Source organism: Thamnophis elegans, chromosome 13 (assembly GCF_009769535.1).
Source record: "Thamnophis elegans isolate rThaEle1 chromosome 13, rThaEle1.pri, whole genome shotgun sequence".
Classification (NCBI taxonomy): Eukaryota; Metazoa; Chordata; class Lepidosauria; order Squamata; family Colubridae; genus Thamnophis; species Thamnophis elegans.
In genome coordinates, this window is record NC_045553.1 from 36739264 (window position 1) to 36767216 (window position 27953).

General features: G+C 43.5%; 1 protein-coding gene and 1 long non-coding RNA gene across 2 annotated transcripts in view; one reads left to right on the forward strand and one right to left on the reverse strand.

Annotated features, from left to right (window-relative positions):
• Positions 1–9798: 9798 nt before the first annotated feature.
• LOC116516865 lies at positions 9799–10299 on the reverse strand. The gene is made up of 2 exons (XR_004256395.1): positions 10214–10299; positions 9799–9958 (listed from the first exon to the last, which is right to left on the reverse strand). It is a non-coding gene; the product is annotated as an uncharacterized LOC116516865 (long non-coding RNA).
• Positions 10300–10340: 41 nt separating this feature from the next.
• ESAM (endothelial cell adhesion molecule) overlaps positions 10341–27953 on the forward strand; it is an 80769-nt gene continuing 63156 nt past the window's right edge. Inside the window, exon 1 of the mRNA XM_032229510.1 lies at positions 10341–10482. Coding sequence (XP_032085401.1) covers positions 10440–10482 — 43 coding nt within the window. The 5' untranslated portion in view covers positions 10341–10439. The remainder of the gene's footprint in view (positions 10483–27953) is intronic.

Below are 27953 nucleotides of genomic sequence, written 5' to 3' on the forward strand. Positions count from 1 at the left end.
ACATACAATGAATGTGTCAGTCCAAATAAAAACAAACAAATGTGGATTTTCAGAAATGTGTTTCTTGCCTGATTGTATCTTTATGAAGATGTGTACTGGCATTTTTTTAAAAAAAATGTTTTTATTTATTATACATATTTTTTAATTATTATGAATGTCTGTATATTCATATATTAGCACTGTCTTCAGAAGGAAAAAGGAGCCCGCAGGATGGCTCATCTTGCAAAATCCGTACAGTATTATATGAATAAATAATAGCGAATATAACATTTCCTAATAAAAATGCAACATTCTGTATAAAAGATTATTTTCCATCTGCTTGTTGAAGGATCTTCATAATTTTGCAAGTTTGCTGATGCTTCAATCTTAAAAAAAAAAAAAAACACCTTCATTATCAATCTGTGATCTCCTCCAGCCTGCTATTCTAGCTCTCCCAGAATGATCACATTTGTGCAAAACGATAATCCCAAGTTCCGGGGGAAAAATGCTGCTTGTTTACCATCAAATTGGTTGAAGCTGATCAAGTTGGTTCTTTTGCTTGCAGGGAAAGGTTTAGCTTAGTTTCCGAATCAGATTCCTTGCTGGGCGACTGCCAATAAAGTCGAGTTGTCATAAGCCAACTGACTCCTAATTTCAAAGTTAGAATTCCCATTTTGAAAGCTACAGGAACTGTTTCCTTCAACGCAAGACCATTGTTTCGGAAACTTTGTCCTCGCTGTTGAAAGAATGAAGATGTGGAGAAGGGCTGTTCTGGAATGATCAGGCACCTGATATTGGAAAGTAATCCACATAAAGATACAGGCAAGGGTTTGGCAGAAGCCAAGTGCTCCAATGCTCTAAAGCAGGGATGTCTAACCTTGGCAACTTTAATATTGTGGACTTCAAATCCCAGAATTCCCCAGACACCCATTTCAGGGAAGCTTTCTTCCTGACTTACTTATTTGCTATAAATTATAGTTGCTCCATCATGAAAAGCTGTAACTGCAACCTGGAGTTTATAGTCAAGTCACAGGTTGACCACGTACATCAAGGGTACATCTTAGCCACTTTAAGACCTGTGGACTTCAACTCCCAGAATTCCCCAGCATGGATGAAGAATTCTGGGAGCTGAAGTCCATAGGTCTTAAAACGGCCAAGGTTGGACCACTCTGCACTAAATAAGAGATGGATATAATTTTCAGTCCCTCCAAAAGTTATCCTAACTCCAGAAATTTGTATCCAATCATCATGTTTAATGTAATAGGAAGGGGGGGGGGATAACAAACTAAAAGTAATCTTCAATATAAAACATTCATTTAGTGATTGTTCAAAGTTACAACAGCACTGAAAAAAGTGACTTACTACTGATCCTGACACAACTATCCTAGCACCCCAATAATTACATAATCGAAATTCAATTGCTTGGCAATCGGGCGTGTTTATGAGAGCTGAAGTTTCTCCTGATCACCAGCTGTGATCTAGCTAATCTCCGGCAAGCAAAGTCATTGGGAAAAAGCTGGATTCACTAAATGACTATATGATTCACTTAATAACTAGAGGGATTCACTTAGCTGTAGCCAAAAAGTTTGCAAAACTGGGCATGACTCACTTGTTTAACAGCTATATCCCAATTGTAGTTATGAGTTGAGGACTACCTACACTTGGGAAGTAACCTTATTAATAACACTTAATTGAAATGTTAAATAAGTTTATATATTATTGTCAGGAAAATTAGATGGAAATGATCAAAAACCACACAGTATCAAATTTCTCTTGAGAAGGTTGTTATCTTTGCTTTAAATGTAAGTTAAGGGAGAGTTATCCTTTTATTCTGATGCACCTGCTTTTCAGGAAATGTAAGAAAGGCCTTCTTATAACATGACAGCCAAAGAAAATAATGCATCAAGGAATTTGGCTCCTCTTCCACGATTTGATTTCTCAAAGAGCAGCTTTTGGCTTGTGCTCAGATAGAGTTGGAAGCAAGTCACTATCTAAATTAAGTGCTTGCATACTGAAAAGAGGTAATGTATTTCCCTTTTGCAGATGATCCATACTTTTGACAATGAAAATGCAAAAAAATAAAGGTCCCTCAGCTCTACCAGACATAGCTTCAGAATCACCTTATCTTCTTCAGTTAGAAGAAAATTTGCCAAAATGTTATAAAATATCAAAAGACCGGTACATAGTATTTTGTAGAATTCCACCGTAGCAGCAGCTTGCCTGAAAATATGTTTCTGGAGGGGTGTTGAAGTGTTGCAATCTGAGCTTGTGTATAATTACATTGCGCCAAGGTGGCGCAGTGGTTAAATGCAGCACTGCAGGCTACTTCAGCTGACTGCAGTTCTGCAGTTCGGCTGTTCAAATCTCACCGGCTCAGGGTTGACTCAGCCTTCCATCCTTCCGAGGTGGGTAAAATGAGGACCCGGATTGTTGTTGGGGGCAATATGCTGACTCTGTAAACCGCTTAGAGAGGGCTGAAAGCCCTATGAAGCGGTATATAAGTCTAACTGCTATTGCTATTGCTATTTTTCACTAACAGGATGTGATGGGTTCAGTCTAGCATGCTCGGGTTTTGCATTACTTATGTGATACCTGAGCCCACCTGGATGGAGAGAATCACTCTTTCTGAAAACAAAAGCCCATTTTGTGATTTGTCTCTATTTTATGTCTCTACCCAATAAAATCCAGAAGGGGGCAGGATTCCTTCTTATAACAAAAATGTGCACAAAGAGAATATTCAGAATCTCATCTCCATCTCACCCTCCTTCCAAAAGTCCAGGGGAAGATTTGCCAGTTGTTCTTTGACCGGGCAAGTGATCCTCGACTTACTGAACCCACAATTTATGTTGCTGAGCAAGGCAGTTGTTAAGTGAGTTTTATCCCATTTTACAACCTTTCTTGCCACCGTTGTTAAGTGAATCACTGAAGTTGTTAAGTGAAACTGGCTTTCCCATTGACTTTGCTTGTTAGAAAGCCGCAAAAGGTGGATCACACAACCTCGGCACACGGGAACCATCGTAAATACTTGCCAAGCATCCAAGTTTTGATCATGTGTCCATGGGATGATGCAATGGTTGTGTGAAAAATGGTAATAATTCGCTTTTTTCAGTACCATAACTGAGCTGCCACCGTATATGTATATGTATATGTATGTGTGTGTGTGTGTGTGTGTGTGTGTATATATATATATATATATATATATATATATATATATATATATATATATATATATACATATATACATATACATATACATATACATACACATACATACATACACACACACACACACACACACACACACACACATGTATATGTATATGTATTTAGTGTCACAACCCCTGGTATGCCCAAATATGGGAGGAGGAAAACTGCCTGAAATAGATCTATACTAGTCTCCCTTTATTTATTTATCAGCACAAATACAACACAAATATAACAAAGGCAACAGAAAAATATTGGGTTTCTGTCGTGATGGTATCTTGTGACGAGCCGATAGACAGAGAATGGAAGCAGTTTGCTTCCTCCCATATTTGGGCATACCAGGGGTTGTGACACTAAATACATACCTACCTCCCTGGCTCAGCTGATAAGGAGGAGAACCTTGTGGCTTAGTGGTTAACACATCTGCCTAAGATGTAATACAGCACAGGTTCGAATCCCAGTAAGGGTATGGCTAGCTGATGAGAGCTAAATAGCTTGAAATAGATCTATACTAGTCTCCCTTTATTTATTTATCAGCACAAATACAACACACACACACACACACACACACACACACACACACATATATTCTAGCTTTCAAAACTCTTCACAGAAAGCTATTTTCCATTTCTGCCAGCAGGGGGTGACATGCGGCAAAGAATGCAAACATCCTTCCAAATGCCAACTTTAAAGAATCCAAACTACTTAGTCCCTTAATAATACTAACAGCTGAACAGTTTTCACTCAGGAAAGCAAAATGAGGGCTGTCAAAAAGACAGGACTTTCTCTAAGCTGATCCAAAGAAATATTAAAAGAAGAAACTGTTGAACATATGAAGGTGGTATCTGCAAATTTACTAAGATTTGGCAAAAGAAAAGAGAAAAGGAAGAGGGACTTAGTTACAGAGAGGATGAGTGCATTATTGGAAGAGATTGGAAGAACCAGGTTAGGGAGAAAATCTATGTGGTTGCTAAGAGACAACAACATGATGGCACATGATCATTATTAATCAAGATTTACAAGATTTTATTTATTAACCCACAAAGCCCCAAAAGGCCAAAACATGAAAACCAACCATCAGAAGTAATGTTACAGCAGTGGTGGGTTTCAACTTTTTTAGAACCTCTTCTGTAGGTGTGGCCTGCTTTGTGGGAGTGGCTTGCTGGCCATGTGACTGGGTGGGAGTGGCTTGTCAGCCATGTGACCGGGTGGGAGTGGCTTGCCAGCTATGTGGCTGGGTGGGCGTGGCCAACTTGTAAAATGTGATGAAACTCACTTAACAACGCTCTTGCTTAGCAACCAAAATGTTGGCTCAGAAACTTTGGCATTTGAAGCACGAAAGTCTTAAAGCTGTCAAGTTACAAGACCCTTGCACCCTTAACCCTTTAGAAAAAAAAAAACCAGGGGTGTTCAAACTTGACAGCTTTAAGATTTGTGGACTTCAACTCCCAGAATTCCTCCTCTTGCTCTTCATCTTGATGATGTGTGGACGGGTGGGGGGAGGGAGCTGGAACCGGTTCTAAACGGCACTGTAGATTTGTGGAACTGGCAGGAACCCACCCCTGTGTTACAGGCAACGCTGTGTACAGTAAGCTGATGTAATCTCCCCCCCCCCCCCCCAATTTTTGGAAAGAAAGGGATACTGCCTCCATCTGTGGCTGTTGTGTTTTCCTGTGATTTCGGGAGGCAGGAAGTTTCTGGCCCAAGCTCTGTGGCCGAGATCACCCCCAGATATAGGAGGAAACCAGAATGTCTACAGACGTTTTCAATCATCCATGTCAGGGTTGTCCCAAAACTTCTTTCCAAAAGGCAGCTGGTCTTTCTTGTTCTTTTTCTTTGTTCCAAAGGGAGGGAAGACCCCAAGAAAGTCCAGTTGTCCTTGGAATATTCTTTGAAAATGTTTCTCGTTCAAGAAGCTTCTTCAGTTTTGACCGAATGGGGAGGAATAGAAGGACTGTATATTCTTCGCAATCATCTGATCGTTAGCACTTTGAAGGTTGGTCATAAGAAATTGGGAACTACAGAATAGTGGGCATCCATGGCTCGTGGCATGTCCTCTTCTCTCTCCATGGATGTGACTAATTGTCAGAAACCTACAAATGTTGCCAAAAGAAAAAGCGCCTATCAATAGTGCGTTTTTGATGTGCTTTCCAGTTTCCTGCCTTCAGCTACCTGCCTGGAGTGTAGTTTTCTTGGCAAGTTTGCCATTGTCTCCTTCCTAGGGCTGAGAGAGAAGGACTGGCAAAATGCCACTCAGCTAGCTTTATGCCTCTGGTAGGACCAAAAGTCAGAGCCTCTTAGTTTGTAGCATGGTGCCTTCTCCGATATACACCAAACCAGTTCTGTTATCAATAGCTGTACCGTTCAGAAACTGTAGGGTAGCCATTTTCACAAATAACAGTGAAAAGTGAACATTTCAAATTTTTCATGTAATTGTGTTCTTTATTTATTGTACTGGTTTTACCGTTGTTTTAATGATTGGCCTGGGACCATTATTAAACAAGCTGCTTTGTAAGTGAGATGATCAATCTCCAAATTTTTATATACTTACATAAGTGTGTTTGTGGGTGCATGTGTGTGTCTATGTATGTGTTCTGACCCCCCTCGTTCCACACCAAAGCACACTCCGAGCCAAAGATAAGTTACGGCATTTAATTACGGTAACAGACAAACAGGTCCTTGGCAGCAACCCAGCACAGACAAGCTTGGACAGCAATAAACACAGATAAGACTTGGCAGCAATCCAGCCTGCCAAGCTCATAATAATGTTCTCTGACTTTCCAACCTGTGTTGACTTCTGCAAAGAGGGGCGTGTGCACAAGTAGCCTTTTTATAGTCTGGAGAGGAGCCTAATGACCACCAGCTGAGTACAATCACCTGTAATTACGTAATTGTTCCTGATGCCTATTAGCTCTTCGATGGCGTGCAACTAGGAACAACTCACTACTGGCTTCCGGCTCACTCTCCCTTGTCTCCTTCCCACTGGTCCAAGGCTCAGGTGCCTCCTAGTGGCCAGCCAGCCTCTCTGTGCCCTGCTCAGAGTCGGAACCCTGTCCAGGGTCCTCCACATCCTCCAGAGCCAACTCATAGGGCCCCTCGCTGTCGGAGTCTGGTGGCAGCTCCAACGGCTCCTGCTGGGCCACAACATGTATGTATATGTAAATATAAAAAATTGGAGCTGGAAGAAACATTAGAAATGCTGGTCTATTTTAACACATAAACAAACACACACATGTACAGTATATGTGTATGTGTGTATGTGAATATGTATATATATATCGCTATATATGTATATCACTGCAATGCTGGGATATTTTATCCATCCACCCATCCCAGCCAGTGGGGCAGTGATGCTATAATGCCTTTAAAAGAAGAATGGTTTTGAAGCCCTATATAAATCCCATCCATTCCAAGGGTGTGCTAGCATCACTGTCTCACTGGCTGGGGAACTTCTCTCTCTATAGAGAAAAAAACGTGGCACGATAAAACCGCGCTCGACTAAAGCGTGCCCGATTAAACCGCGTCGCTGACGTCATCAGCAGGGCGACAACAGCGAGCGCGGAGAAAGAAGGGCGCTTTAAATAGCGCTTTGAAAGCAAGCCGATTCAAGTTAAGGTAAGGGTTAGGTTTAGGTTTAGGTTTAGGGTTAGGGTTAGGTTTAGGGTTAGGGTTAGGTTAGGGTTAGGTTTAGGGTTAGGTTTAGGGTTAGGATTAGGTTTAGCGTTAGGTTAAGGGTTAGGTTTAGGGTTAGGTTAAGGGTTAGGTTTAGGGTTAGGTTTAGGATTAGGTTTAGGGGGGTTAGGTTTAGGTTTAGGGGTTAATTTTAGGTTTAGCGTTTACAGCATGCTTTTTTCTCCGCGCTGTTGTCACGCTGTGATGACGTCAGGTACGCGGTTTCGTCGAGCACCCTTTAGTCGAACGCGGTTTTGTGGTGGAACCAGAAAAAATACCACTTCAGCTACCAAAAACAAACCAGCCAACCACTCACTCCCAAGAGAAAAGCTGCCAGTGACCTGGCTTGTTGAAAGGCAGTTTTTCTGCATGTGTGCAGCGCAGCATGCTAACCAGAATACGGTTGAGCTGGGAACGCAGCATCAGCACCCCAGTTTCCCTTCTGAATCATGGGTCTTCCAAGATGGAGAACTCTTTGACAGCGAGGATTGAAAACGACACACTGTAGATTAAGTAGCGCTGGGTCCCTGCCGTTCTAATCTGTCCATATTTGGAGATTTGGTTAAATCCTGATTTAAGAACATGTTAAATTTGTTACTCTGCTGTCCAAATCTGATTAGTCTGGAAGCTGGAAGCAGACATTGGCTGTTTTCATTCAGAGGTTAACTTCTGCCTCTACTACTTATCTCAGCAGAACAGTGAACGGGGACTATATCTGTTACTTTTCTAAGTAGTATGGAGGGGCGGGGGAGTTAAAGCCACATGAGGATTTCCACAGATATGTGAATCAAAAGAAACTCAAATTTTCGTGTTGTTTCTCCTTGGGGTTCATTTCTTGGTGGATTTATCATTACATATTCCAAATGAATAGATTAGCTTTTCTAATGCGTCTTCCGGGTGATTTGGACTACAAACCCCATAACCTAAGAGCAACGAGCAGTTGGAGGCAATGTGTATCGGACTGTCCATAAGGAAAGGAGCTGTAAGACTGACGATGCTCATGGGAGCTGCGATTTGAAAGATTTGGAGGGGAGCTGGATGAACTTAAGTCAGAATAGTTTCAAAAATATAGTCTTTAAAATACAACCAACAATGGGTTGTTGTTGTTGTTGTTTTACACAACCCAAGATACATTCTTGATACTAGAAAAGGGGTAGAAAAGTACCAGCTCGAGTTGTATCCCAGGCTTCTCAATAGCTGGATTCAGACATATCATGCAACATTCTTATTGGTGAGTGCTACTCTAGGCATCCATGCAACAGATCCATGGATGATGTATCTTGGAACCATTCTGAAGTAGCTGCCCTTCTGCGAGGTGTATTTATTTATGAGATGTACAGAGTTGTCCCAACTTGTTACAGTTCTGAGCCGCTTATATGCAGTGATACAACAGTATAAGACACAATAAAAAATTAAGAATTTGTGTCATCAAAAAGCATCATTGAAAAACCCAAAACACTGCATAGGAATCTACCACCCTACTCTGATCCAGGCCTGGATAGAGGCAGGTTTTAAGAATTCATTTAATTAGGGGCAAGGGGGGCAAGAGAGGCCTATTTAAATGAACCAATGGCAGGGGAGTGGTGTCTCGGACGGCAAGGAATGCTGGTTTGATTGTTTGTTTTCAAATCTTGCTGAGATTTTGCTCAATCGGGGTTGTAATATTCTGGGTGCAGGAACTTTTTTTTTTTTTTGGGAGCTAGCTACAAACTGAGTTTCAAAATAGCAATAGCACTTGTTGGAGAAAAAAACAGGACACCCAAGCCAGCTCTTCAGGGAAGGAATAGTTTATTGCGCAGGTCCAGAGACAAAGGCCTGAACCCCGAATGACATCAGGAAATTCCTTTTTATAGTCCTTAGCTTTTAGCTAAGCCACCTGCTAGATTTTGGATATACCCCCCAAGATGTGCCCTTGAATTACAGTAAAATTATGTCTACAGGAAGTAATAACACATAGTCAGCTAACAGCCAACATAGCATACATTTGAGGAAGTAAATTGTGTCCTTTCAGACAGTTTCTACAGTCAAGCCAGCAGATATATTAAAATAGAGACTTTTGCTACAGCAGCTCTTATGTGCAGACTTCCTAAAAGCGAACGTTTGCAATTTCTATATATGAACAGCTAAAGCTTAATATCACGAGGCCCTAGTTTGGTTCAGGCTTGAGGCCTACTCTGGTTCAGCCTGCTCTCTCGGTCCCCACTTTGTGACTCATCTTCACCTGCAAGAAGAGTCACATAATTTGATTCAGGCTGAAGGGTAGTATATTCAGATTCTTGGTGAGCATATTCCCACATAGCCATTGCCTTAACATCAACTCCATTCTATATCTGGTCAGGATTGTGTGTGAGTTGTTGCATCCTCGTTGTCAATTGTTTGATTACCTTCCCAGTTTCATCTTTTTGTAGACAACAGCCTGCTCTCTCACTTAAACTTATATACCGCTTTACAGTGCTTTGCAGCACTCTCTAAGTGGTTTACAGAGTCAGCACATTGACCCCAGCAACCTGGGTGCTCATTTTACCCACCTTGGAAGGATGGAAGGCTGAGTCAACCTTGAAATGATCAGAATCGAACTGCCAAATTGCAGGTAGCTGGCAGGCAGCAGAAATAGCCTGCAGTACTGCACTCTAACCACTGTGTCAGTGCAACTCCTAAATAACTCTAAAGTGCAGATATTTCCCCCCCCCCCATAGATCAATTTTTCTCAAGTTTGGTAACATCACGACAAGTGGACTTCAACTCCCACAATTCCCCAGCCAGGAATTCTGGGAATTGTAATCCACACATCTTAAAGTTGACAAGTTTGAAAAAGAATGAGCTACAATACAACACTGTGGCTCAATTGGTTGTATGACCCAACCAGTGTGGTTTCTAAGCCATATTTTTTTTGCTAACCAAAAGAATCCCACCAACTGTGGCTTAGCCATAAAACCACCAATCTCTTCTTTTCTCTTCTTTGATGCATTTTTTTTTCTTCTTCTTATCCATTTTGGTTTGTTTTCTTTGGCTAAAGAATTCTAATGAGCCACAAAGCATTTAAATAGATCTGTGTGTCTGTTCCAGTGTAGTTTCCCCTCTTTCGGCTTCAAGTCAGCTTCTCCTGCAGTAGAATTAGATGTTTAGTTAGATCAGGGGTTTCTTGAAGACTTGCGGACTTCAACTCCCAGAATTCCCCAGCCAGCCACACTGGCTGTGGAATTCTGGGAGTAGAAGTCCATAAGTGTTAATGTTGCCGTTGGACACCCCTGAGTTAGATGTTCAGTATAAATAACCATATAAAATCAAAAGCAACTTTGCACTCGGTCCTGCCTCATCCTCTTCCCCCCCCCCCCGCTCCCGCCACCTCTATTTTCACCTGTAGGCAGGCCGCGCCCCTTTTCCACCTGATAGCTCCGCGTCTCCCCTTCGCTCCGGGGCTCCTTCTCCTACGCCACCTGCTGGACACGCCCCACCTGAAGAGCTCCTCCCCCTTCCTTCGCGCTCGCGGGCTCCGGCTGCTGCACCTGCTACTCCGGCTTTCTCCTCCGGGCGAGCGGGACGAGCTCTGCGCCTCGGGTCTTCCTCCGGGGGAAGCCAGCGCAATGGAGCCGTTGGCGTTGGCGCTCTGGATAGCGGCTCTGCTGGGTGAGTGCGGGGCTGCGAGGTGGGGGGGGGGCAGGCAGGGGGCTTGTGCTGGGGAGCAAAGCGCCGATCCTTTACCTGTCGCGGCTTGCGATCCTGAACATTCAATCGAAGGAGGAGGAGGAGGAGGACGGGGGGGGGGTCTCTCTCTTGCGATGCTCGGAGGTTTCTCCCGCGGGAGTTTCTTCAGGTTGCAAACTTTGCGGGTCGGCGCCGCCTTGGGAGCAAGTCCTTTTGGGAGTAACCTGGGAGTAACCTAGGATCAGTCTGCAAAGACACCCCCCCCCCCCTGGGGAGAGGAGGAGGAGGAGGCGGCAGATGGGAAGGACAGACGCGGGGAAATGCGCGGGTTTAGCCCAAGGGACGGGTGACCGGGTCAGGGCAATTTAGGAGGAGGGGGCTGCTGGAAAAGGGGGGCTGGGAGGGATGTTCACTTGCTTGGTTGAGGAAAAGCCCCCCCCCCCTCCTTCCCGGAATGCTGGTTAGCGACTGTCAACCCGGGCAAAGGACTCCGGATTAGCAACGCGGGAGAAGGAGCAGCTGCGTTTGCGCTGGGACGCTACCGCGGGTCCTTTCAAATTCCTAAATTAGGGGCGCAGCGTTTGCCTGCCTGGGGGGGGGGGTGTTATATGTATGTCACTATAATCACACAGCGTCTGAGCTCTCCCCCCTCCCCCCCCCCAAGATAATGGCCAACCTGGTTTGCAGTAGGAAAGCTAACTTTACCGGGCATCCCTTCCTTAGGCTAATTTGCCAACTTGCTTCGGTTTTTGTGGAACCCGCTTAGATCCCCCGTAGTCCCGCGTAGTTCTCCGCCTTGCTTTGCTAGGGCTGCTATTATTGTTGTTGTTGTTGTTGTTGTTGTTGTTGTTGTTGTTGTTGTTTTGCTTTTCATCAGCACCCGCGGAGTTATCGTAAGCCCAACAGCTAGAAATAGTCTTAACAAAGGAGGTGACAGTCACTGCTTTGCAAACATAACATGTTCTGGGGCTAGGAGGATCCTTAAGGAAGACGTCAACTTCTCTGGCACTTCTAAAGTTGGGCCTCAGGGCAAGCAATAGTTAGGCTTATATACCGCTTCATAGGGCTTTCAGCCCTCTCTAAGCGGTTTACAGAATCAGCATATTGCCCCCAACAACAATCTGGGTCCTCATTTTACCCACCTCGGAAGGATGGAAGGCTGAGTCAACCTTGAGCCTGGTGGGATTTGAACAGCCAAACTGCTGAACTGCAGTCAGCTGAAGTAGCCTGCAGTGCTGCATTTAACCACTGCGCCACCTCGGCGCCACCAAGCGTGCAAGGCCATTCAGTTGAGGGTTGGGGGTGGAAGGGTACCCACATTATTCCCTAAAAAGGAACGGTGGGTGATTAATCAATGAGCTCTGTGAATCTCCAAACTGATGGGAGCTTCCCGGGATCTAAAAGGGTCTCCTTCACTTCTCTATTTCAGTAAGCAGTTGATTAAATATACTCATAGTTGCAGGTGCTAAATTTATTATTGTGTTCTTTAGAGATTTGTTTTCTCCTGTCTAAAAAAAAAAAAAAAACATGTTTCTTCCCAACAAGATGTAGGCCAATTTAAAGCAGGTCCTTCGTCAGCCTATTAAACCTGGATTTTAAAATTATCTCGCTGCCCTGCTCACTTAGGTGATAATTCACCTGGAATGAAAGGCTGAAACATGCATCCATTAGTAATAGACCTTTCAGATGAAGGTCCCCAAAATCCCAGTCTTTGTGGAGTTATTTCATTTTTTTTTCTTCTTTTAACATATTTTCTATGGTAGGATTAAATGTTTTTTTTTAAATCAGGGAAACCTGGTCTACCCAAATATGGGATGGAGCAAACTGCTTCCGCTTTCACCTTTCAGCCCCAATCCAGGACCCTTCACAGGCTGTCACTTTCGTGACAAACTATTTTTGTGTTAAATTTATGTTTTACCAACAAAGAAAGGGAGACTAGTATAGATCAATTTCAAGCTATTTAGCTCTCGTCAGCTAACCATACCCTTCTAGGATTCGAACCTGGGCCACTTGCATATTAGGTAGATGTATTAACCTCTAGGGACAGGGTGGCTCAGTGGCTAAGATGCCGAGCGTGTCGATCCGAAAGATTGGCAGTTCAGCAGTTCAAATCCCTAGCGCCGCGTAATGGAGTGAGCTCCCGTTAGTTGTCCCAGCTTCTGTCAACCTAGCAGTTCTAAAGCATGTAAAAATACAAGTAGAAAAAATAGGAACCACCTTTGGTGGGAAGGAAACAGCGCGCCATGCGCCTTTGGTGTCTAGTCATGCCAGCCACATGACTGTGGAGACGTTTTTGGACAGCGCTGGCTCTTTGGCTTTGAAACAGAGATGAGCACTGCCCCCTAGAGTTGGGAATGACTAGCATGTATATGCGAGGGGAACCTTTACCTTTACCGTTATCTTTTATTAACCTCTAAGCCACAGGCTCTCGTCACTTTGTCAGCTATACCAGGGGAAAGATTGTTTGGTAGGATTGTAGATGGAAGGAAGTGATGTCTACACATCATGTGGAAGAAAAGGCTAAGAGCACAGTGATTGTGGTGGAAATCAACTGAGATCCTTGGAGGCATTGTACCAGCTTCTGCAGATCCCATGAATTAATATGATACTCTGCTTCTCTGAATGGTGACCTGTTAGGAAAGTATAATGTGGTGACAAGTGTAATGCTTAAAATGTTGGACTTTGGAGACTTACCTTCAAGCCCTCCCTGTCCCGCTATGTTGTGGAGCACTATTAGTAACTTTTGGACAGTCATTCTGTTTCAATCCAAGTTACCTAACCTATTTTGGGAATTAAAATTAGAGGAGAAATTCAAATCACCAAGTAGGCTGCCCAGAGTTCTCAGAAGGATTGTGGAAAGTAAATGCAATAGGATCAGGACTGTATAGGTTGGAAGCATGCAGAAGGTTTGAGTCATCTGTGGATTCTAAGAGTTACGGTTTACACTTATACTTAGGTAGCACCTAAGTACTGGGAGAACAGGCACAGTTTCTGGTACCGTGTTTCCCCAAAAATAAGACAGGGTCTTATTTTCTTTTGACCCCCCCCCACAATAAGCACTTGGCCTTATTTTCGGGGAGGTCTTATTATTTTTGAGGTGCAGGAGGTGGCGAGTGTGGTCACCTCATGGCTGCTGCTGTGTTGCGCATCGGTGGGCCTGCCGCTCCTTTGCGGCAGCCATTAGAGGGACAGAAGGAGCATGGTGGCTGTGGTGGCAGAAGCAGCCGTTAGTTAAGGGCATGTGGGGAGCATGGGACACCTTGTGGTGTTTGCGCAGCAACCAACCAGAGGAAATGGCGGGGATTGGCTGCGCATGCAGTTAAATATTTTCATGGAGGCCTTATTTTTGGAGGAGGGCTTATTTTAGCAGATGCGCTCAAAAGCCCAATTGGGCTTATTATCCAGGGAGGCTTTATTTTCGGGAAAACAGGGTAGTGCTTTTCAAATAGATTGGTTGAAGCTAGAGGGGACCTGCAGTTACAAATATCATCAATTCCTTAGCAGCCCATTGTCCAAGTGTCAGCTTACCTAATAATAATAGTGTGTGAGTCTGTCCTTTGATATCTTAGATCTCTTGGGAGTAGATATCAGACTCACCTGGGAGTTGACTCGGAAGCTACCGCCACCACCGTGATGAACCCTAGTGGATTCTGCTACCTTAGTGGATCCACCAGCTTTTTATTTTGCTGAGACTGACATAAGGGAAGATAGACGAAGAGGGAAGGGGGGGGGACCCCATTCTTCAGCAATAGAAATGAAAATATAAAACCACGGTTTTCTGATCAGCCAGCACCGACTTCAACAACTTCTTGGGCAAAAAGCTGGATGCTATTTTCACTGCAGCTAAAATGTGAATCTCTTGGTCTACCTTTCAGAAGGCAAACTGGGGTTATGCATCCCTCTGAAGCAAGGAAGCACTTATTTTAAATAGTAGCTTGCACTAGGAGATGTTATTTTAAGCTGTTCAAGGCACTCCCGTGCAATGAATTAATTTAGAGTTCTTGTCCACCATTCCAGTTGGCTGTAAGTTCCCCTCTACCTGTTGCTGGTGCAGCCTCTCCATTTCCATCTTGGCCTTTTCTTCTTCTCTGCAGAGCCCCAATGCTAGTAGTAGTAGCTTCTGTTTCTCATTCCTACAATTCTTTTTAGCATTCAGTTGAGTTTTCTGTTCACTAAGCAGTGAGGCTGCGGATAGATCTGGAGCTGAAGATCAAACATGATTAGGCATCTGCTTGAGTGAGGATAGAGACCCTGCTGGGAATATTTATTTTATTCATTAAAGTCTGCCCTACCCATCCCATCCAACTGTCTTTTATAGCAGCATCATAAAACCATATAAATATACGGATAAAAGCATATCTTAAAACAGAGTTAAAAACAAAACTTACAGGTAACAATAAACCAGGTTCAAAACCTCCAACCCCCATCCTTGAGGGAAGAGGGGAGAACTCAGACAAGCCACAGCTGCCTTAAGATAGATGTTCCAGGCAGGAGATACTTGCTCATCCAGATGTGCTCAGTGTCTCATTCTGCCCTGTGAATAGAAAGCATGTTGCAAACCAAACACCAATTTCCAGGAATTTTTTTTAACTCCAGCATCGAAGTTTGCAGTTTGGCGAGCATGGGGGGGACAAGAAAAGAGATGTCCTCAACATTGAGGCAAACTCTTCTGAAAATCATAGTAGCTCTTGCTCTTCATCCAGATCCTTGGATTATCGTTTTCTTAACCTTCAGTTGGCAGGGCCAAGAGGTGAGGGATATGGGAGCTGTAGTCCAGATTAGAGGTCGCCAATCTTTCGGACTTCAGGGACCACTAAGTTCATAATTTTAAATCCCATAGACCATTAATATGAATTAGGGATAGGCTGGGGTCAGTGGTGGGTTTCAAAAAACTTTGTAACCTCTTTGGTAGGTGTGGCCTGCTTTCCGGGTCCACTTTTGGAACCTCTTCTAACCGGTTCGGTAGATTTGATGAACTGGTTCTACCGAATAGGTGCGAACTGGTAGGAACCCACCTCTGGTTGGGGTCCTTCAGGCACTTTGCTTGGCCGCCTGTTAGCAGAGAGAAGTGCCCGGGGTCAACCCTAGGTTTGCTGTCCATTGCAGCTAGGAATCTCAAATACAGCCAAGAATGAATGTCTGTCTTGCGTGACCCGTCAAAAGCGTGTTCCACAAAAGCGCGGTCGACGAAATCGCGTATGTGACGTCATCACAACGCAACGAAAAAGATCGAAAAATTGAAATAAAAATTAAATTACAGCAAGCCGATTCACATAAAGGTAAGGGTTAGGTTAAGGGTTAGGGTTAGGTTAAGGGTTAGGGTTAGGGTTAGAGCGTTAGCGTTACGTTTAGCGTTAGGTTAAGGGTCAGCGTTAGGTTTTTCGTTACGTTAAGGGTTAGGTTTAGGGTTAGGTTAAGGGTTAGGTTTAGGGTTAGGTTTAGGGTTAGGTTTGGGGGGGTTAGGGGAAGGTTTTAGCTTTATTTTTACATTTTTCGATCTTTTTCGATCTTTTTCGTCGCGCTGTGATGACGTCACATACGCGCTTTCGTCGACCGCGATTTTGTCGTCCGCGGTTTTGTGGTACAACCTCTGTCTTGTAGCCAGCCCAGGCGCTAGATTGGTCCCCTGCAAACTCTGTCTTTCAAGGAGCCTGGCTGAAGTTTCATGCACCACTCACTGAAGCCCCTGGACTCCCAGGGAGGAAGGGAGGGAAGAACTGGCACTACTAAACAGGCAGCCAAGCTAAATGCCTGAAGGACCCCATCCCATCAGCGAGTGGGTGTAATTGCTTCAGCGGGCCATATCCGGGTCGAGGGGCCGTAGTTTGAGGATCCCTGATTTAGTGCAATATAAAAAATGCAAAGATTTTTCTGTGGACCACCAAAATTTTCTCGTGGGCCAACAGTAGTCCACGGACCCCAGTTGGTGACCGCTGATCCAGAGTATCTGGACTACAGATACTTGCTTCCTCCTGCGTTCAACTCTTTACAAGCTTCCTTGTTTCAGGGAGTGAGAACGGGGCACCCACATTAAAACCGGCTTGGCTTTTTGCCTTTGTGAATCAGGGCTCTTTCCTGCTTCTTTGTTTGTTTGTCCTGTTAGAACTTGGACTGTAAACTCTTCATTCCAGCACAACCGATAATCTCTGTCAAACATTGTTCAAATGCCAGAAATCCTCGAGCCAAAAAGTTATCATGACAGTTGTCTAGATGAAACCAGGATTTCTCCTTAAACAAGATATTCCTGTAGTCAGATTTAGGACTAACAATTGGCCCACCAGCTTCTGGTTGTCTTGAGAAAAGCCAATGAGTGGGAAGAGATGGTGGTTTTCATAGCTTGTGCGTAATGGTGAGACTGGAAAGGGCTGGGTTCAATGCACCGCATAGCCCTGGAGTTTGTTGATTTCGGGACTCATTTGGAGTGTCAGGGATGCTCTTACAAGTCCCTGCTTGCTAGCACCTATTATTATTATTTTTGGTAACAAAAATACAGTATTTAAAAAATAAAATTGTGACAATTGATGATCACCTAAGGAGGTCTCCATAGGGATGTGGCAGTGTTGTGTTGTGAATTTTAAACTTATTTTGCTTTTCTTTTTTCTTCTTTCGTTGTAAGCCGCCCGGTGTCCTCTGGGATTGGGCGGCCTATAAATTTAATAAATGAAATGAAATGAACACACTCGTGATCCTGTTCTCTGTCTATCAGTGTCGCTTCAGAAGAGAAAGCATCTTGATGTGCTTCTGACAAAGGTCAGAAGCTCTAGGACAGTGTTAGCAAACCTTTTCAGCACCAAGTGCCAAAAATGGTGTGCGTGCATGCATGCCGGAAATCGGAAGATCAGCCATCCAGTGCGCATGAGTGGGGCAGGAAGATGATCTTCCAGTTTCTGGCACATGCATGCTCAATGGCCACCTGGTCTTTGCATGCGCATGCATACCAGAAACCAGAAGACCAGGTGGCACATGCACTCAGAAGGTCATCTTCCCGGTGTTATGCATGGTGAAGACCAGCTGGCCGGCATGCTGGAACCTGGAAGGGCAACAGGCGACGGCTCGCGTGCCCAGAGAGATGGCTCTGTGTGCCACGTCTGGTACACTTGGCATAGGTTCACCATCATGGCTCTAGGAGAAACAGAATTCAAACAAAGATTAGACCAAGAGCCACGGTGGCACAGTGGTGAGAGTGCAGTACTGCAGGCTACTTCTGCTGACTGCCAGCTGCCTGCAATTTGGCAGTTGGAATCTCACCAGGCTCAAGGTTGACTCAGCCTTCCATCCTTCCGAGGTTGGTAAATTGAGGAGCCAGGTTGTTGGGGGCAAGAGGCTGACTCTGTAAAGCGTTCAGAGAGGGCTGGAAAGCACTGTGAAGCGGTATATAAGTCTAAGGGCTGTTGCTATTGCTATTATCTCTGTTCCCTGTTTTCCCTGGTTGATTTTGCACTGTTGATAAGGAGATTTTTGTAGAACAGCAGAGCCAGGTAAAAGAAAGCAGTATCGCTTTTTAAAAAGTCTTTCGAATTGGAAGAAAAAAAAAACATTTCAAACTCCCAGGTGAGAGTTCATTTTTACTGTTTCTATCCAAATAATCTCTCTGAGACTTTAGACTAGAAAAGATCAAAGTTGAAGTGCTGTTTTTGATTTTTTTCCCCCTAACCTCACTGGAGTCAATATGTTTAACTAGACCACAGTGTTTCAACTCAGTCCCCAGTGTGAGAATTCAACTTGGCCCCCACGGAGGCCACCTCTGTACGGAATGAATAATTTCTAACATGCTAGAGAGCTAATCATAACCTGTTTGCTGCTACAATTTTCTCACCTGTCTTTCTGAATCAGTTTGTGATGCTTTGATGAAGGGAAAGGTGAAAAGTGAGATGGACTTGCATCTAAGGCTTCAACTTATAAAAAGCAGGCCTATAGTTTGTCAAAAGGTCAGTTGAGATCTGAATGACCAGGATGGAAAAAAAATGACTTAATGGGCAGGGGGTTATTTGATTGCTGGAACCCTGTTCTCATTAATATTAAATCTAGAAGGATTTTGGGCAAGTTTCTAAGTAATTTGAATGAAGTCACCCCGCTTTGCTTGCTGCTGTAATATCCTAACATCTTTACTCTTCTCTCTTCCACGCTTTCCCAAGTCCTACGTGATCAAGGATATTACAAGTCAGAGTTCTGAGACTTGGTCTAACTGCTTCCCTGTAAAGGAAGTCCATCTTTTGTGATAGCTTTGAAAGGAAATGAATGCAATGACGCTCGAGCAAGAGGCTGGGAACATGTTCTGCTTCTCCCAAGAGAATAGCTCGGGTGGGCCCATGTTTTCACTTCCCAGGATCTTACAGTAATATTCTTAACTGGGCAGAAGGAAGAACAAGGAGCAACATCAAGAAAATGTAATTGGCAAATGATAAATACAATTGCGTATTGGGTTTCTTCGTTAAAAACAAAGTTCTTGACGAAACGGGCATTGCACGAACTAGATGCCTTTAGTAAAATAACTGCAATTAACTTTCTGATCCAGAAGTTCCATTCTTTTTCTTATTTCATGTGTATCTAAAAGAACAGGGGAGGAACAAGGGTCTCCCAGTACTCTTTAAAATGAAAAAAAAAGGACATAAAGGGAAGTGTTCGGACCACAATAGAAACAGTCCGTAAAGTCTTAAGGCAACAAATAAATACATGGAAATGTTCCGTTGATTTTTTTAATCCTGAGAATGAAATTTGAAGTGTCTTTTTAGCCACTCGTCTGGATGGAACTCTTCCCTCTCACTTCTTCTTCTTCTTTTATATTTTTTTTTTAATTTTTATTACATAGACAACACATACACACAACAATGAAAAAAAAAACACACAAAAAAACCCCATCATCACATACAGCATGTTGTTTGGTTACAGGTGTTTTAACATTTATCATTCTTATGCATTTATTATTTCATTTAATAGGTTATAATATACAGTTTGGGTTGCTTTGTTTACCATCTCTTCCTCCTGTTGTAACACCACCTTATTTTCCCTTTCTTTTCTCCCTCCCTCCCTTCTCTGCTTCCTTCCTTCCTCCTCTCCTTTCCCTTCCTTCTTCCTGTACCTTTCTCCTACTCCTGCTCTTCCTCTTCCCCTTCCTACCCTCTCTCCTCCTCTTTCTCTCCTTTCCATCCTCCTCTCCTTACCTCTTTCTTTCCACCCTCTCTCTTCTCTACTTTCTTCCTTCCTCCTCTCCTTCCCCTTCCTTCTTCCCTTACCTCTCCTTTGCTCCTGCTCTTCCTCTTTCCCTTCCTACCCTCTCTCCTTCCTTTTCTCTCCCTTCCATCCTCCTTTCCTTTCCCTTTCCTTTCTCCCTCCCTCCCTTCTCTACTTTCCTCCTTCCTCCTCTCCTTCCCCTTCCTTCTTCCCGTACCTTTCTCCTACTCCTGCTCTTCCTCTTCCCCTTTCTACCCTCTCTCCTCCTCTTTCTCTCCTTTCCATCCTCCTCTCCTTACCTCTTTCTTCTTTCCCCCGTCTTCCTTTCATTCTCTCCTCCTCTCTCCCTTCTCTTCCCTCTCACTTCTGCTCTACTCTGAGAACCCAGACTATTTTCTGGGAAATGAGAAAGGTTCCACCTCTCACATGGAAGTGTCAACTCAGAATAAAATATTTTGGCTCTAAAAGACTCGGGTGCAGGTTGCAGCCTTACAAGGTAGAGCAGATGGGACCGACAACCAGGTTGAGGGGCCTTTGGGGCTCTCTGAGCTTGCCGATATTTCATTAGGTAACTAGTTAGGTGCTAGTAATGAGGTTACCTAGTTTGGTAATGAAGACAACAACCAAGCTCAGAGAGAACCAAAGACCTTCATTTCAACCCTGAGCTACCCATATTATCCCTTTTTTTTTTACTACCAGATGAGATAATCCTACTGTCAGGCCTGCAATTATACCCGTTTTAGGATCTTTGGCCTGCCACACACACTCTTATTTCATTATGCTGTTTCATTAGTGTAGTAGTTGGGAGGGTGGAATAGAAAGGAGTAGGATTGTGGAATGTGTTGTTGTCATTCTTTTCTAGAAGACCAAGGTCATATTTTGTCTCCACACCTTTGCACCTGACCGGAAGCAGCTGGGTGGAGATCCCAGTGTGGAAGAAGATGATTGGACCATGTGATGGATTTGTGGGTGTGGGGACAAGATCATGAACTTTTAACGGTGGAATCCCAGGAAGTTCTTTAGAATTGGGATTCCACAGATGTGCTAAGATGTCTGATTTATTAAATTGGAACTTTGTGGATCATTTTGCCTTGGACTCTGATTTAATTCTACATGATAGAAACGCTGACACCTACTTTGTTGTAAGGTTACATTAATGGAATCTTGTAAGGCTGAAAGTACTTTTCTCCCCCTATGCCCTTTATAACCCCAAAACTAGACTTCTTCTGAGTCTTTTGCTTGTACCATTCACATTCCTTCTATGGGCTAAGCCGTCTTTTATTTTGTCTGTTCCTTTGTGACCCTTTGCCCCGTCTTCTTCCCACATCCCATCTCATCATGTAACTCTGCAATGGAAGAAAGGAAAAGCTTCTGCTGGCTTCTGTCTCTCCAAAACTATCATCAGATCAGCTTCATAACTGCATGGGAATCTATAGCAATAGCAATAGCAGTTAGACTTATATACCGCTTCATAGGGCTTTCAGCCCTCTCTAAGCGGTTTACAGAGTCAGCATATTGCCCCCAACAATCCGGGTCCTCATTTTACCCACCTTAGAAGGATGGAAGGCTGAGTCAACCTTGAGCCGGTGAAATTTGAACAGCCGAACTGCTGAACTGCAGTCAGCTGAAGTAACCTGCAGTGCTGCACTCTAACCACTGTGCCACCTCTAGCTCAGCCCCTGAGGATCATCTGATGGTGTTCCTGCTTTTCAAACTTTTAGCTCCCAATTAATGCTTGCTCCAATTGTAATATTTTGTACCACGCTAATCAAGAGGATGAGTTCAAGTACCAAGTAAACTATAATATGGGATTTGGTTGTTATAGAAATCACGTTCCCACTTGGTTATAAGCCAGGGTTGATGGTTTAGTGTGATGTAGGAACCCAACATGATTAACTCAGCAAACCAAAGGTTAGTGTGATGAGTGAAATCAGCTCGTGTTGGGCATCATCCTGGGTCCCTTTGAAGTCAAAGATGGAAACCGGATACTAGGAATGGAGGAAGTTGGATGTGTTTGGAGTTGCCCCTCTGATCTGCCTTGTTTTGCATGCTCAATTTTGATTGGCCACAAGGCAGGTGATCTTCTGTAGATGCTTTGCTGATCCCAAAGTTTTGTTAATCTGGAGATGAGAAGGATGGACCTGAAATCTTAGTTATGAGAAACAAACACGGTCCATGTTCACAGAACTTTAGGAGCAGCTAACCATTCTAGACTGCTTTGTGCTCATCTACTCTCATATAGATTTTGGACCTTCAGTGCATTTGGAGAGAAACATTGGCTATTAGCCAAAGAGGAGAGAAATGGGGGATCTTTCCAATATCCCTGTGAGCCAGCTTATTAGATCATATTAAAGCAAATGTGTCTCCCTTTTGGCAAAGTGAGAGTTAAAAGCCTTGTTCTGGGTATGAACGGAGAAGTCACTTTTCATTTTTTTTAAAAATTCTCTTGAGTTTTAAAAGTTCCTCCTGCCCTAGGGTCGTGAGAAATATAACGAGGGACTTTCTCAACAAGCGTTCTGCTTAAGGCCAACTCATATCTGTTAATTTTATAAATAGTCACTACTCACAAACAAATGTTCTGCTTCTGTTCTCCCCACCCACCCACCCACCCACTTTTGTATTGAAGCAGAATAGGAAATTCCTACTTCGGCCTAGGAGAGCTAATAACAGATTTATCAGCTTAGAAGGATGGGAAGAAAAAAAGTGAGTTATAATTTGCTGCTTGGATAGCTTCTTACCCTGACCAGTGAAATTTGCAACTTATTAATGTTCGTGTACCAGCAGAAATCCATCAAGTGGATGTCACCAGCCCAGAGGGGGAAGCACCCAGGACTCTCGCTTTAATTTTGTCTTGGTTTCATATTGTATAAGCATCTTACTTTCGCAGAGTGAGAGCACCAAATGAAATCCATCTTCATCCTTTAATTCCAAAACGTTTAATAGCTTATGGGGGGGAGGGGACATCTGATTGGAGACCTATGCTCGGGAATTACGTGAAATGCCCCAAATCCTATTCTTCAGATTTGTGTTTTAGATTTTCATATGTTTAAATGATTAATGTCTGGTGGCTGCTGTTGTTTAATTATCTTTAAAAAAAAAGATCACGGAAGCTCTAAAATGGCCTTGCTTTAATTCCTGCTGATGTATCTCTGTCTTTTTCTTCCTTCCTGTCTTTTTTCTAAATTTACTAAAAAAAAATATTTTTTCCTATAAACAAAAGTCTGAACGGCAGAGCATATATTTTAAAATAAAAGGAATGTGTAGGAGAAGAGAGAATGATGAAGAATCCCATTTGATAACTAGCTTGGTCTATTTTCTTCTTACATTAGTGGGAGTGGGAGATAGAATTCAACGTATCTTTCCCATAAACTTTTTTTTAAGGGTTCAGGGGAGACCCAACATTTGCAATTAATGTGTGAACTAGGATGTCAGCGTTCCAAATACCATGTAGAATCAAATCAGAATCGAAGCCAAAACTATGCTTAAAGTTCTAATTTAATAAAGCAGGCATGTTGGCACATAGCTGTGGGATCCGAACTCTGGAAGTTACATCAGAATCCCACCCAGTTAAAAGTTCATGATCTTGTCCCCACACCCACACAGTCCATCACATGGTCCAATCTCCTTCTTCCACGCTGGCATCCATGCCCAGCTTCTTCCGGTCAGGTGTACTGGTGTGGAGACAAAGGATGACCTTGGCTTCTAGCAAAGAATGAAAACAATACATTCCAAAACCCTACTCCTTCTAATCCCCCCTCCCATTGACTATACTTAAAGAAACAGCATAATGAAATAAGAGAAAGTGTGGCAGGCCAAAATTCTAAAAGGAATATAAATGCAGGCCTGACATAGGCCTCCTGTATCATCAGGAGAGGTCCTTAAATTGCTCCTGTCTTCCAAGTTGTATGAAAGGATAAGAAGTTGTTTATTTAGTACATTACTATTCCAGAGTTGGATCTAGTTGGTATGTAGACGGAGATCAGTAAGGAATCCCAGGGCAATAGGCTAGAATGAGATGTCTGAAAAGCTTCTTCTCAAAGAAGTTTGAAAAGGAAAAATTTCCTGACAGTTTGAACAACTAATCAGTGGATTAATTGTTGCCTCCAACCCTGGAGATTTTAAAGAAGAGAATGGACAACCATTTGTTGGAAATGGTATAAGGTTTTCCTGCTTCAGCAGGGTCTTGGACTAGAAGACCTCCAAGGTCCCTTGCAACTCCCAAAGACCCATTAGATCACACAAGGTCGGCCTCCTCCGGGTTCCGTCTACCAGCCAATGCCATCTGGCTATCACCCGGGGGAGGGCCTTCTCTGTGGCAGCTCCGGCCCTTTGGAACAAACTCCCTGCAGAGATTCGGACCCTCACCTCTCTCCAGGCCTTCCGAAAAGCTGTCAAAACCTGGCTGTGCCAGCAGGCCTGGGGATGATGAGTTCCCTTCCCCCCTCGACTTGTGTGGCTGTGTGATTCTTGGTTGTTTTAATTACTTGTATTGTACTTTGTGTTCCCTTTCCCCCTTTGAGTTGTTCGCCACCCTGAGTCCCTCCCGGAATAGGGCGGCATATAAATAAAACAAACCTCAAACCTCAACTCTGTTATTCTGTTATCCTGAGAGAAATCAAGGGTTAATCGCTTCTGAATAATTGACAGGATGTCCTCTGAAGTTGACCTGAACTCAGGGGAGGCTTTGCATTTTTCAACTTTTCCTCCAGGAGCTCAAGGAGGATATTCCTCAAACTCCTCTTGATTTGGTTCTTACAACACATTCTTGTTGCTTACAAGAAAGTTCTCTAGGAGGAAGATTAGGTGAGGGTTAGCACCGGCTCCATACTATAACTCCCATTTCTAATTCAGCATTCTGCCACCAAGATGCACCAAGGTGCCTAACTCAAGGTCAAGGAGATGAGAAGAGCTGTGACTGATCAAGTGGAGTTTTTTGCCCAAGGGATGCCCAGAGGAACGGCTCCAGGGCATGGGTGCTGAATTAGCATTTAGAGACCTTGAATGTGCTTGAGTGTTGATGATGCATAATTGACAAAGCTGCCTTTGATTTTGAAAGTGTCCTTGTACTTCTCCCACTGCCTTTGTCCTATGCAGTAAAGTCTGAAGATTTTGTGCCCTTCGGAAGATTTATCCAAGATTTTTAACTGGGATGGAACTAGAAGGAATCAAAGCTTATTCTAAACGTACACGATGTATCAAATCTCCATAAACTGGAATTCACCTCTTGAGAAGCACAGGACTGCACAGATCTCCTTTCAGTTTTTAAATGAGATTTTCTAGCTACATTCCTGATTATCTAGTGTTTCCAAGGCAAAAGCCCAAGCAGCCAAATTGCATCATAAAACACCACGGAACATTTAAAAACAAGATAACATTAAACAAAAATGAGATTCAATAAATAGATGAGAAGAAAAGCTTCCGATGTGTCAGCTCCTGAAAAGCAGAAACAATAACAAGAATTCAGCATTCCTCTGAAATCAGCCAAGGAAGGGACCAGAAAAAAACTGGTTCACAGGTGGCCCATCAGAACTCAGAGCTACAACATAAAATAGTCCTATGCACTTGGAAAATGTGTCATTTTAGGCTCTTCAACATCTTCATCAATGACTTGGACCAGGGGATAGATGGGGAACTCATCAAATTTGCAGACAACACCAAGCTGGCAGGAATAGCCAACACTCCAGAAGGATCTTGACAGACTTGAACATTAGGCACTATCTAACAAAATGAAATTCAATGGTGAAAAAAGTAATGTTCTACATTTAGGCAAGAAAAACAAAATGCACAGTACAGTATATATGGTACTTTGCTCAATAATAGTATCTGTGAAGAGGGATCTTGGAGTCCTAGTGGACAATCACTTAAATATGAGCCAGCCGTATGCTGCAGTTGCCAAAAAGCCAACACAATTCTAGACTGCAGAAATAGAGGGATAGAATCAAGATCACGTGAAGTGTTAATACCACTTTATAATGCCTTAGTAAGGCCACACTTGGAATACTGCATTCAGTTTTGGTTGCCACGATGTAGAAAAGATGTGGAGACTCTGGAAAGAGTGCAGAGAAGGGCAATAAAGATGATTAGGGGACTGGAGCTAAAGCATAGGAAGAAGGGTTGCAGGAACTGGGTATGTCTAGTTTAATAGAAAGAAGGACTAGGGGAGACATGATAGCAGTGTTCCAATATTTCAGGGGTTGCCACAAAGAAGAGGGAGTCAAACTATTCTCCAAAGCACCTGAGGGCAGAACAAGAAACAATGGATGGAAACTAGTCAAGGAGAGAAGTAACCTAGAATTAAGGAGAAATTTCCAGACAGTTACAACAATTAATCAGTGGAACAACTTGTCTCCAGAAGTTGTGAATGCTCCAACACTGGACATTTTAAAGAAGAGATTGGACAACCATTTGTCTGAAGTGATGTAGGGTATCCTGCCTAAGCAAGGGGTTGGATTAGAAGACCTCCAAGGTCCCTTCCAACTCTGTTATTCTATTCTATTCTATTCTATTCTATTCTTCTATTTACACAGATAGTTTTTCTATGTTGGGTAGTTGAGATTGTATCCAAATCCCTAATCCTAGCTAGCAGCTTTATTAGTGGCAGAGATACTAAATATTATTAAAGGATAATTCTGTGATTGTTAATGTGATGCAATCTGGCATTTCTTCAGGGGCAAATTTGCTGGAGTGTGGTAATGCAATTAAAAGCAGTGTGTGGTCCTGGGCTAGAAAAGGTGCTGTATCTCTGCTTTAGAATCTCCCAAAACTAAAAAAAAAAAAGAAACCAGGTGTAACTTTGGAAATGGAAGGCACTAGCTTCATGTTTGATTGCCATCACACCTGGTAATTAGGTATTCTCCATGATCTGGTTTCCCCCTGAAATTCAATGTCAAGCAGATTGCTAAAAGCAGGCAGCTTTTAATTCTGAATGCTTGCCCTGCCTTTAAATGAGATTTTAAAAAACTGCAAAACAACGGCATTTACCTGTTCAGGTGACAAATGGCCAGATCTGAATCGGAGACTTCTATCTACAGGAGGTGCTTATAACCACACATCTGGGCTGTGCAGTGAAAGAGACCCTGGCAACATGCTTCGGGTGGCCTTTAAAGCTCAATGGAAGGAAGACCATTTTTTTCTTGGGTCACATGTAGACCCTGAGATGTTGGGTAAGCTTCTTCCCTTAATTGGGGATAAAGCCCTCAAGGACTGGACATCAGAACATGCGTATAAATTGTTTCCCTTCTTTGGTGCATCTCTCCGCTTCCTCCTGGACACCAGCTAACTCAGGGGTGTCAAACAAACTCGATTTCATTGAGGGGCGGAACAGGGTTGGGTTTGACATCGAGGGCTGGGCATGCATGACCAGGGTGTAGCCAACTCAACGTCACTCGTGCCAGGGGTGCCTGGGGGGACCCGAGGGGCTCTGTTTTCACTGGCAGAGTATTGCTGAGAGAGCAGGCTGAACCAGAGTAGGCCTCAAGCCTGAACCAAACTAGGGTCTCATGATATTAAGCTTTAGCTGTTCATATATAGAAATTGCAAACGTTCGCTTTTAGGAAGTCTGCACATAAAAGCTGCTGTAGCAAAAAGTCTCTATTTTAATATATCTGCTGGCTTGACTGTAGAAACTGTCTGAAAGGACACAATTTACTTCCTCAAATGTATGCTATGTTGGCTGTTAGCTGACTATGTATTATTACTTCCTGTAGACATAATTTTACTGTAATTCAAGGGCACATCTTGGGGGTGTATCCAAAATCTAGCAGGTGGCTTAGCTAAAAGCTAAGGACTATAAAAAGGAATTTCCTGATGTCATTCGGAGTTCAGGCCTTTGTCTCTGGACCTGCGCAATAAACTATTCCTTCCCTGAAGAGCTGGCTTGCTTGTCCTGTTTTTTTCTACAACATTGCAAGAGGCCATCACAGCTGAAAATGGAGCTCGGGAGGAGGACTGCGCTTGCTTCCTCCCCCCCCCCCCCAAGCTCCATTTTCGCTGGCAAAGGCACCACGGGCCAGCCCTTCACTATTTCCAGGGCGGCCCCGTGGGCCAGATCTGAGCACCCTTAAGTTTGAACCCCTGAACTAACCTTATGCTTTTCAATCTCTGCAACTTTTAGACGTCTCCAGAAGTCCACACATTTCTCCAGGAACTCCCAGAATTCCTCAGTGCCTGCTTGGGAATTCTGTGAATTGAAGTCCACACAGCTGACGTTACTGACTTAACCATTGCCCATGGCTAAAAGTCTGTCTACTGCTTTCAATTTTCTTTGCTTTCTAGAAAAAGCA